The following is a 12,452-nucleotide window of genomic DNA, read 5'->3' as shown; positions in this document are numbered from 1 at the left end:
CAAGTAAACACTTCAACAAAACACGGGCCGCCCTGCTCAATTGCCATCATCTAATTTGATCTGAAAGCGTCATTTGTCCATGGAGCTGAAAGATCTGACACCTCTGCTGCTGCAGCGCGAAAGAGAGTCGAGTGATGTGGATGTCGAGTTGCTGACAAACACTCTCCGTGGTGGCCATGCTGCCAACGTTCACCGGAAAGACGCCGAAGCTGCGACATTTTGTGCTCTCAAAGCGAGACACAGCCTTTCAAAATCACACGCAGCGATACGTGAAGCTCATCCAGAGCGGTAAAGTGGACAGTGACGCCCAGCAGATCATGTACGATGTTATTGGCGAGAAGCTCCCGATCCAAGTACACCGCTCCATGTTCAACCCGACTTTAGAGAACCAAGCGGACGACGAGCAACAAGCTCATTGGCTGCCTCTCGCCACGTCGTATCGGATCCTTGGAGCCTACGCACAGACGGAATTGGGTCACGGCTCGAACGTACAAGGTCTAGAGACCACAGCTGTCTACGATAAGGGGAAACAAGAGTTCGTCATCAACTCCCCCTCTTTAACGAGTCGCAAATGGTGGCCTGGAGGGCTAGGAAAGACTGCCACGCATGCCGTTGTGCACGCACAGCTCCGTATTGACGGTGTGCACCACGGTGCTCAAGCGTTCATTGTCCCTCTACGCTCTCTAAAAGACCACAAGCCGCTACCTGGTGTGGAAGTGGGTGATATCGGTCCAAAAGTGGGTTTTAATTCACTCGATAATGGGTACGCTGTGTTCCACAGCGTGAGAATTCCACGACGAAACATGCTCATGCGCTTTGCCAAGGTGTTACCAGATGGAACATTTATTAAACCGCCGAGTTCCAAGCTCGTATACCTCACTATGACACAAATTCGCGCGTACTTGATCCTCAAGCTCGGGCTCGCTCTTGGAGCTGCCACGACCATCGCCACCCGCTTCAGTGCTGTCCGTGCTCAAGGACGTAAAGTAAGTGATAATAACCTCACGTTAACGAGCGAGACCCCGGTGCTGGACTACCAGAACCCGCAACACGCTCTGCTGCCATTAGTGGCGCTATCCTACGCAGCCAATTTCGCTGGACGGTCAATGGTTGACATGCACGATAAAGTGCTAGCTATGGTCACCAGCGGTCAGAGCGATTTCGCTACTCAGTCGGCTCAGCTACACGCCATCTCGTCCGGATTAAAAGGGTGGCTAGCGGACCGTGTGAACGACGGCATCGAACACTGTCGTCGTCTCTGTGGAGGCCACGGTTTCTTACAGAGTAGCAATCTGGCGCATCTCTTCGCTGAGACTGCGGGATCCTGCACGTATGAAGGCACAGCCGACGTGCTAGTTCAACAACACGCTCGCTATCTGTTGAAGGAGTTATCGAGCATTGCCACGGCTCAAAACGAACAGTTCGTAGGCTTTCTAAGTCGCAGCGACTACTACTCGAGCCCGAAGCTACGATGCAGAGCCAAGAGTTCGGCAGATCTCGGTAGCTTGAAGGTGCTGATAGAGGCGTTTGAGGTTCGAGCAGCTCGCTCTATTCGAAATCTGTCGCGTGCGATGAAGAAGTCAAACGACAACGCGAATGCGTGTATGGTACTGATGACTGCAGCGTCGACGCATCACACGGAGTTGTTGCTGCTTAAGTGGTTTATCGCGGGAGCTGCATTGTTGCCCGTGGGGACGACAAAGAATGCCGTGACGCAGTTGTGTCAGCTTTTTGGTGTTTGGCTTCTGGTCAATGGCCTTGGCAACTTCCGTCATGACGGCTACTTCTCAAGTGCGCAAGCAGATATGGCGCATCATCAACTGGCAGCGATGTTGCCGCTAGTTCGCCAGAATGTTGTGCGATTGACAGATGGCTGGAACTTTAGTGACTTCGAGCTCAACTCGACACTTGGTTGCTTCGATGGAGACATCTACCGCTCTTGTTGAACACGCGCAACGTGAGCCATTAAACTCGTCTCAAGCCCCGGATGGATACGACAAATATCTTCGTCCACTCATCCAGTCTTCGCTCTAAGCTCTTCAGAGAAAAGTTGAAACTGAGTCTATTTTTGTTGCTATTGCTAGCTCTAAAACTCTAAACGTTCTCTGAGCTCTATTCCGCTGCATTATAGAACTTGTTGTACGCGTGGATAACCGCAGCGTTCGGATACTCTCGCCAAGAGTGTTTTGGCAACTTCAGCATGGCAACAAGATCTTCTTCGGATTTTCCAACGTAGTACCAACGTGCAAACTGCGCCAGCTGTAACTCTTCGGCAATCTTTTTCGTTGGTGCAGATTTTCTCCCCTCTTGTAGCAACTTCACGGTGCCAAGTGTCGTGAACTGGTTTGTGAGTGTCTCAATTAATGTTGTCTCTTTTCCTCGATGTGCCTTGTTAAAAACACTCAGATAACTCTCCCACGCCAGCATTTTTGGGTCCGTGAAAATGACCACACTGGGTTAGTCAAGCTTGAACACCCAAAAAATGTCGTCAGATGACTTCTGCTTTTAGCAACCACTGCTGCTTCTGTTGCGCTTGCAATTTGGTCGCAACGCTTTTAGTTGTCGACACTTTCTTTGCTGCTCAATCATTTCTGACAGGGGGCACCTCTTCGTAGATCTTGGACAATTTTGGCACAATCTTGGTTGATATGGATTTCTACAGGAGATCGTATTGAAACAGATCAATGACGGAATTCTATAAAGCTGCAAAGACTTAGCTTGGTAACCGCTCGCTTGTCTTGTTAACCAATTAAGCTACAGTACCTTCAATTATAAATAAATTATTCGACATGACTTCTCATTAAATGTAAAAGTTTATGGCTGCGGCGTGCAGTTCACTTAGCAATTGGTCCTGGAGAGTCTCCAGGCTAACCACAAGCACCAGGCAACGTCATCGAGAAGACAGAAGGCGATGGGAGGCATTCAGCACTGCGTCCTGCCCGGCTACACTGCCAAGTTTGTGTGATGTGGTTGATCCGATTGGATCGGATTCGATCCGATCAGAAGTGTAGTTGGTGCGTCTTACTTCATTATTTCAGTAAATCACAGCTGCGCAGCGCCGCCTGCGCTGTGCGGTCTGCACATGGACCCGCTCTGATTTAGCATCTCATTTCCTAATTCACTTCATCCGCATTTTCCACTTTTAGCATAGAGAGTCAGGTCGAGTCAAGCACAAATTCCGGGTCAAGTAGTATAAGGCACACTAAAAATCTAAGGCGCTCAGATATATGGACCTACATCTGCTCAAACGCGGACGGCACGTTCACGTGTCTGTTATGCCCTGCCGACACCGCTCCAGGTTGGAACAGCTGCGCTCACACCACATTGCGACGGCACTTACAGAAATGGCACAAAGAGGCGCGGAGATGACGAAGCTGTGGAGGGTACGAACGGTGCTCGACAGAAGGATTTACTTGCGTTCGGATTCGAGCGGTATGTGAGGCAGCGTACGTTTGACAAGGCAGCTGCTGACTCCGAGCTCATAGCCCTGATTGTATCCAACGCACTTCCTTTTAGTCTTGTCGAGAAGAAAAGGTTCAGATTGTTCTGCGACACGCTCTGCTCGGAGTACATGCCACCAACACGCAAGATACTGCGGAAAAAATATTGAGAGCGTTAGAAGTGCGAAAAAGGGCTGGTTCGGTATGCAATTCTTAGTGGCACTAAAAGGGGCTGGGTCTGTGCGGCAGAGGCTACGTACACAGTCTGAAGGGTATGAGTCAGTAATTTTTGCAGTGTCTTGCAGAGTCGTGCACAGCCCTGCACAGTATCTGGTGGATAGCCTCACCATGTGCTGGGTATAGCTGCCAGATGGCAGTCAGGTTTCTCTTCATAGAGCGAGCAATTTGGACAGCCCTTGGCAGCTGTGGTCACGCTTCTCTTCATAGAACAAACAGCGCTATCGGCTAAACTGTCTTCACAACAGGAACGACGGGCATCTTAGAGATTTCCAGCATTAAAAAAACGCAGTGTCTAATACGGCTGCCTAAAACAACGAGTTCGCTACGCAGCTAATGATCAATTCTTATACGTTAAGCAGCGATGCAATAGTGTAGGCAATATGAGATTACATTGTGCTTACAATCTGACTGATGTACCTATAGCGGAAGTACTGCAGCGCAGTCGAAGTATCAAACCCGGTCGGAACGACATCTAGCAGGAGCATTTCAAAAAACATTATCACGAAGACTCCGCAGTTATAGTCATCCACTTGCGCTACCCATTCAACTCGCTTGAATCGGTAGCGCTTTGGTGACGGCGGCAGCGGCAACAACGGGACCAGCTCATCACGAAGATATCTTCTTAGAGTCTCGAATCTGTCTCCGGTTAACTGAAGGTCGAATATCGTGATAGTGAGCTCATTAAAGTTTACAGCGGTGGCACACCAGTGGTCGCTAGCATAGAGAATAACAGCAAACAACCACACTGGTCTTTCTGGGCCACTGACGGCAGTGTAAGGGGCGGTTTCCCCCCATAGGTTCATCCTCTTGACTGCATCGCGGAGGTTCACTAGAACCTTCGACTCAGCAATGAATAGATTATCCACGGAGGGAAATCTCATCATGTACGAAGGGATGCAGAAAATCTCGTTGTCTGCGTCGTACATGCTCTTCAACGCATTTAGAGCAAGGTCTAAACACGATAGCTCCACTAAAGAGCGACCTCGGAGGGTTGTTATCCAAAAATAATCACCGAGAACATCGATATTTGCAATACGTTTCTCCAGATCATCTGGGAACAGCAATCCTGTTCGCCAACAATCTTCGGGGCTCCAATCTGTCAAATCTACGTGCCGAAGCCAGTGAATAGTTTCTCGAATGTCATTGAACCGCTGGACAGCTCTGTGCTACGAACGCATGGCTTTAAGCATCTCCACGTCGTACACAATACATTTGTTAATACCAAGACTTGTACACAGTCTGAGACTGACAGACATTTAGATCCACACAATAAACATACCTGGTGCGTTCGCCTGCTGTAGCTCCCCAAGTAGCGCACTAGATCCTCCCAGTCCGCAAAGAGTTTCACATTCAGTTCTGGAACGCGGATAGTGTTCTCCAGAGGGCTAAGACGCATTGGTGTAGGTTCATGTTGATCTTCAGAAGACGAATCCGATTCAGCGTTCGAGTCGGATGATGAACTATGTCTCGGCGGCGACGATAAGCGCCGCGACCGCCTCTTCTTTTGACGCGTGCTCTTCTGGTGCCTCGGTTGAGAGCTGCTCTTCTTTCTTTTCTTGGACTTCCGAAACGTAGCAGGAAGCGGACTCTGAAAATCGCTGTCTCCTCTCTCTTCTGTTTGCTCTCTGGACGACGAGACGTACCCTGAGCTTTCGCTCGCTGACGAGGCGTCTTCTCCACCCTCCGAGCTATGTGCCACCTCTGCTAGGACGCCGGCGTGCCGGCGGCGAGACATCGTGGAGCTCCGGGGATGCTAACGGTGCTGTCGGAGCGCGCGGATACGAATGGAGGGAGAGGCACGCAGGACCGCAGATTTCTACGACGAGAAAACCACACAAATCTGCGTGGATAGGGGATACACTATCCCACAGTTGACATCCCACTTCGAGTGAACAACGCCCCTTTTAATTACTGTGTACGAAGCCACTCTCGGGTCTGTGCCACGACAGACATGTGGACGTCAGTGGCAAACAAGGGATATATGGTGGTGACGCTACACTGGATTAGTGAAAATTAATTAATTTAGACAGTGATGGTTGGATTCACCAGGGTTTAATATCCTCATACCGGACCCCTTTTGCGCATCACCTTGTCGATACACTTCGGGCGATGCATGGGTCTTTGTTCTAAAAATTGTGGGCTATTACAACAGACAACGCCAACAACAAAGGAACAAAGATTGAAACAATTAATGCACTACTGCAGGACCAGATTGAAACCTACGCGCAACAAGCGGTGCCTCCTTCAACTTTTGACGAGATATCTAAACCTTCTTCGGATGTGCCATCTGAGCCAAGGGTTATACAGGTGCGGTGCCTTGCGCACGTTGTGCAGATAGCTGTTAAAGCGGGGCTGAAGCAGTGTCCACTCATGGGTGACAGCATCGGCGTGATTCGTGATTTTCTCAAGAAATTATCTGATTCACCTTCATTGCTAGAGGCTTTGCAGGGGGGGGGGTGCACGTCGGTAAACGTAAAGCTCATCGCACCGGAGCTTGATTGCGTGACAAGATGGAATAGCACGCTTACGAAGCTAGCGTTAGCCCACTCGCTAAAGGTGGCAATCGTAGAGTTGCAACGAAGAATTCGAGGGCGACCCGAGGGGTACAAAGACTTCTTCATCGGTCCAGATGACCGCTTAGCTGCACCTATTTCTGAGACCACGTGGGGCTATGTGGTAGAGCTCATGACGTTTCTGCGGCCTATTAAAGACGCTACAACGATGATGCCTGGGAAAAATTACCCGACGTTCGGCGTAGCACTGGTAGTTTATCATCTCGTCAGAGAACATGCATCAAAAAAATGCGGCAAATGCTGTTTCCTGATACACGAAGGACTTCGTGCGCGCGTTCAAGACTAAGCTTGATGAATACATTCCGGTCGTGAAGCATGCACAAATTGCTGCAGTGCTCGATCCTCGAGCCAAGTTCCACCTCTTCGACATTGGCATTGACGTCGAAAGCGTATAGCGCCTTGTAGAAGCTGACTTTGAATCCGTCTATAAGGGCTCTCACGACCAGCTTGAACTTGGTGCCATTTCCGAAGAGAACACGCCGAAACAGATTGAAGCAGCCGAAGACGCGGAGGCGCTGTACAGTCTAATTGACGAGCACATGGAATCGGAAACACTGGTAAACAGCACAAGCGAGTCGGTCGCAACGGAGTTGGCGAGGTGGCTAGAGCACCCTGATCGATCCATGGCCCTTAAAACAACCAGTCGAGCTGTCTGCAATTGGATGAAGCACGAAACAGCTTCGTTTCCGCGCATCAGGAGGATGCCGCGTGATTATTTGTCTGTGATAACTACTTCAGTGCCGAGTGAAGAAGCCTTCTCTGCTTGAGGAACAACTATCCGTTCTCGAAGGGCCAGGCTTGGGGATGATGCTGTCACAGCGATTTCGGAGTTACAAGCATTTTTAGCATTTAACATGACCTCGGGTGATGCCCATGCCGATCCCGTTGACATTAGCAAGCTAGTGTAAACAAACCGTAGCGACAGGATGTCAGTGATGCGTCGACAATAGATATTTGTTTACCTTTCATTACAGCACATCAACATCTACAAATAACTCCTACAGTACCAAAAGTTCAGCGTCCACCACCACCTCCGCCATGCCACCTCGTGCAGCAGGTACTCGCAAACAATTAAGTAGCAAAACGTTTCCAAAACAGAAACAAAAACAGTCGTTCGAAGTCTTGTACCCCTTACGGAGCTTCTCAACGCTCCTTCTCACGATCCGCGTCTTTTCCCAGCTGATTATTCTCCCCAAGCAAAGACGTCGTCGTTGGGCTGAATTTGTTGGAGCTCTTGGCAGCGACAGCAGACTTACTACTCCTCATTCTCTTCGCAAACCCGCCCATAAACGCATTACAGCCCTGGACATGCGCTCCATCTCCCTCACCTGGTTGTCCAGCTCCTGAGCAGTGGCGCTTGCGGCACCGGTCTGCTTCAGAGTCAGTTCGTATTCAATCTGGAGACTTCCGAGCTCTTGCGCAGAGCGGCAGTGCATCGAAGTGGTGCGCGAAAACTCCATCGTCGCTCACCACTGCTTCCTGGGCCACTTCGATCTCTCCCGAGGCCTTAGTCGCGCTGTATTAGTACCTCCGAAAACGCTGAAGAATCGACTGCAACTGCTGCTTGTGGTGCCGCGAAGCCTTTCGTCGTCAGCTCAATAACCTGGTCGGCCAGCTTCGACCGCGCAGCTTCCAGCTTCTTGCTGGACTTTGTTTGACATCAGTGTTGGTCGTGTCTTCCCCGTCTTGTAAATGAGCACGAGAAGGATCACGCTCGTTGCTGAGCTTCAAGGTGAGCGAGTTGATTTGGGAAACGCAGCGACTCTACATCTCTTGCCGAGACATGGCCATCTACACCAGACGCTGGTCGTTGGCTTGCTTGGCCTTTGAGGAAATATGAAAAATCCACAGTTTTTCAAGGATAATCCACACCGACAGATCCACAGTCCACAACAATCGACGACATTGTACTGTACCAGTGCAGTGTTATATCGACGTCATCGCCTGTAAAACGATGACGCCCTCGGAGGCTTAAGTACCATTGGTACTTAAGCCTCCGAGGGTACTACCAAGTACTGTTTGGTAGCCAGTGTTTTATCACTCGAGAACTACCAAAGAAGCCCCAATTCGTCGCTTGAGCAGCCCGCAACCCCGTCCAAATCCACCCGCGCACAACAATCACGACGCAGTGCCTTCCCCCAAGCACGAGCTCCGCCACCACTGCCAGAAGAGTCTGAGCCGCCACCAGAAGCCGCACTTGCTTGTTTTCCAACCCAAACGCCACCGAGGTGTCTGTTCCGTCGTCCGAAGCCTTGAAGATTCTGTTAACGAGTCAGTATTGACCCCAAGAAGCCTCGCAGTCGGCACCTACTTGCTGTTCGTCGTGAAGAGGCTGCTGCTGTTTACAGACGTGCGTTGTCTTAGACGCGTGAAGCTACAACCGTTGGTCCGCTCTGCTGGCGAGTACCTCAACCACATTTACGACTTGACACGACCTGTGTGCTCCTTCACGTGTGTGCCTGGCCAGTAAGTGTGACGAGGTGTCAGTCATTATGGACGCTAGTCTAAAGGCGCAGTTCTGGAATGAAGGCTACCTTGTCGGAAACTTAAGACTACCGCCTCACACTTTGGAGAAAGCTAAGCAAGAAATCGAGCAACTGGACTTCAGACCTATTTTTGATGAAGTGTATGAAGTAGAACGTGACCATTTCCGTCTTCAAGCTTCTATTGCTACATTTGGTCCGGCTACAAACAAAATATACAAGCGAGTGAAGGGTATTGTGGAAGGATCTGATAAAACTTGGTACACCAAAAAGTCTATTTGGAACGCATTGAAATCACTTCCGGGGGGCCTTTGCCAAGGCATCTACCTAGATTTTCCTTCATTCGAGACAAGCAAAGCGAAACTGGAAAAGGGTATTGTTCAGGCGTCTGTCATTATTGCTCTTCAATCAGACACACAGTTCTACGTCTATCCTGGCTGTTTTAAAGTCTATGCAGAAATGGACAAATGCAAACTGTTGTCACTCGACGCGGGTGCATTCCTGCTGTTCCGCGGAGACTTGATCCATGCAGGGGCTGAATTTGAAGAGGAAAATTTGAGGCTGCATTGTTACGTACGTGTACGTGGAATTCCACAAGAGGCCGACGCAGCTGAAGCTGCTGTGTTCAGAAGCTACATGTGCGAGCATTGCGTCCAGCAGTGCACATCGCGTCGTCATCTCTCCAACCACCGCCATTACTGTGCTGACAGCCCCAACAAGGTCAAGTCCAAGAAGGCGCGCCTAGAAGCTGATGCGCGTGGGGGGATTTGCCACAAGTGCAACAGGGAATTCAAGAAGCGAAAAGCGCTGTACCAGCATAACCACCGCCGCCATCCGAAGAAACCGGGGAAGTCCAGCTACACTGAAGAGCTAGCGTACGTGTACCACGAGGACGGCGTGGATGACGAGGTCGAGCACGGTGATAACATTGAGGAGGAGAGCGATGATGATTTCTACGTAGATAATGATGATGCGGTCGACGCTGAGAGCGACGACGAAAGTGAGGACGCTAGCGAAGAAGAAGTCAAGGAAGAGGAGGGTGGGGAGGTGGGAGAAGCAGAAAGCGCGGTGGAGAGCGAGTGAGAGAGTGAGGCGGAGAGTGCACAGGACAGTGAATAACTGAATACACAATTTAATTTGTTTTTCTGTTTATTTTACGCTAAATAAAAAAGCGATCCGTATTGTCAGAGTAAGCGATCCGTACTGTCAGAGTAAGCGATCCGTATTGTCAGATGCAAAATGAAACTGTGCGGATCACGGTCGAGTCGTTTTAACAGTGTCTTCGTAGTGAAGCCGACAAAAAATGTGCTAGTGTCGGTTCCTTCACCAATATTGATGTCTCCATTACAATTCATGTTGCTCGAAAACGAAAATGCAGAGCTTTCTTCTTCTAGCCCAGTGTAGGCGTTTGCTCTGATAACTTCCTCCAGAATATCCAAATGGTCCGTATTGTTCAATTCAGTCTTGTGGCAATATGTAACAAAACTTTGCACCTTGCTAAGATGCGGATTTTTTTTCGCAGGGGCACCAACAGCCAGCGCGTTTTGAATTCGAGCAGGTTTCAGACCGTTAACAGCTAGTTGGCACGCCGTTCTCTTTTGTTCCAACGTCAGTCCGCCAGTAGGAGGATCATCTCCTTTCACTTCGTGTAAACCAAGCTCGTAAATATTCACTATGCCGCTTTTGCAGCATACAAGCGTCTTGCATTTATACCGACACCTCAAAGGTGCGACACACGCATCCGCACACGTAGCTGAAGAACACGAGAAGACCCGGTATCGCATTGTGTGAGGTGATGGATCCGTACACACGGCACATATCGATGTGTTGCTGACAGTGACTTTGTGTTTCTTCGCGTGCTTCATGTTTTTCACAATACGCTCGCTTTCCCCCTCCGACACCTGCCGATACAGCATAGCCCACGGGAGTGGCTTTCCCATTTGCTAAAGCGGCTGTGCCAGATACATTGTTAGCAATCAAGCAAACAAAATACAATAATTAGGTAGTTTTAGCGTCCGTACGGTAGGTAGAGGATTTCGTCTAGCTACTCACTATGGGCTTACGAGTGCTGCGCGTAGAGAGCAAGGGGAGTCAGGTGGCGTTGTCGGTGGCTGGTCTCGACGTTTCCTACCGCAGATTTTGATTGGATGCGTGTTGGCCAATCTCCGGAGGTTTGTAATCGGCCACTGGCTGGCTAAATTTTAGTTTGTTTGATTACCTGACATTTGGTGGATTGATTGATCTTCTAGTGGATTTGTCAATTCAGCTATGGATTAGTATAGTGTGTTATTTACTGGGCTCACAGATCTGTGGATTAATACTATCTCTGTGGATTGACCTCATAGTCCTGTGGACATTTTACGCGTCCTCCTTGGTCCTTTAATGTTTCTGATCTGCGTCTGTTTCTACTCGACACTTCGGCAAGATTAGCACGAGGCATCTCGATTTCAGCCAGCATCTGGCTCTTGACTTTTTTCAGCCCCTCCTCCTTCTCGGTAGATGCACTGCCACTCTTCCATCTGATTATCGCCGCCCTCACCTCCAGACGATTCTTCGTCTCTTCGAGGTCCAGAATCTGGCTGAGCACTCGTCAACCTTGCTGCAAGCCTCCTACATACCACCCGTCAAAGTCTCCACTTCACGCTGATGCCAATCGTTTCGCCCTGTAGCTCATTCTTCAGTTCTGCGATCGTCGTTTTGGTCAAGCACCGACTTGGCGCCTTTAAGCTTCGTTACGTTCCTCGAGCTTTGCCTTTATTGGTGCAAACTCTTTCGTGTGCACCAGACGGAGATTCACCTCGGTCTTGAGAATCATACGCGTGTGCTCGATCTGAGCACGCTGGATCCGGCAAGTTGTTCTTCTCGTCCTTTAGCTCCACCGAATGTTCTTCAAGCGCGTCTTCTCATCAAGCGTGCTGCACAGGTGGTACATGACTCTGTGATCTACTGCTACATCTCGCTGGTCTTCTCGTCGTAGTCGCTCGAGAGCTTCGTGATGAAGCCACCTTCTGACTCCACTCGGCAGCGTTTAACTCCTCCGTCCAGGTTCGGTAGTAGAGGGACATTTTGTTTTTAATAGTAGTGAATCGCTAAAAGCGATACTGTATCACTACTAAAGATACTAGTAATATATATGCATGTCGGAGAGTAATAATTATTAATATAGTTATCAGTCCAGCATTGACGTTACCAGTATCAAAAGTGATATGACTGATAATATCACTAATAACAAGCTGCAACAACCGAATCTTCCCGTGTACTCCTTGATAGCCATTTCATTATCTTTGCGTACTTGCATTAAATGGCTCTTTGCGCTTATCATGTTGCTAGTATCTTTATGGCTTCTTTTTTAAGTACGTCTACCATATGAGCAAATGTGTGCGAGCTCTTTGCCCCTGTGCGTGGTTGTCCTCAGTCGGGGAATCGATCCCCAAATGGAGTCAGCTGACTTCGTAGGCGAAACGTGGGCAGTGTTGTTTGGAATAGCGCTGATGGAGCCAAGTATCGCGACTAATTCGGCCTGCAATAGATCACCACTGTTGCATCACGCTCCGGCGTTTTCTAATACTGACTGCTTGGTGTGAACTCCTGCTACTAACTATCAGGGCCGGTGACCTTACCAACGCGAAAGTGGTTGCAGAACCGGCAGGTATAAACGTTTTAGTATAAGTAATCAGCGGTGGGGATACTAGCTATTAAAGATCCCCGCGGTAATA

At 49.4% G+C, this 12,452-nt stretch overlaps 1 protein-coding gene across 1 annotated transcript; it reads left to right on the top strand.

The window, feature by feature from the left end:
- Positions 1 to 79: 79 nt before the first annotated feature.
- PITG_10305 (peroxisomal acyl-coenzyme A oxidase, putative) lies at positions 80 to 2,034 on the top strand (the record flags this gene model as incomplete). The annotated part of the gene is made up of 3 exons (XM_002902077.1): positions 80 to 187; positions 234 to 1,941; positions 1,982 to 2,034. The coding sequence occupies 3 exons, from the start codon at positions 80 to 82 to the stop codon at positions 2,032 to 2,034; spliced, it is 1,869 nt and encodes a 622-aa protein (XP_002902123.1).
- Positions 2,035 to 12,452: the final 10,418 nt, after the last annotated feature.

The sequence above is a fragment of the Phytophthora infestans genome, genomic scaffold (genome assembly GCF_000142945.1).
Source record: "Phytophthora infestans T30-4 supercont1.18 genomic scaffold, whole genome shotgun sequence".
Taxonomy (NCBI): Eukaryota; Oomycota; class Peronosporomycetes; order Peronosporales; family Peronosporaceae; genus Phytophthora; species Phytophthora infestans.
Note: the sequence above shows the minus strand (reverse complement) of the source record. Positions and strands in the feature narration are given on the sequence as shown.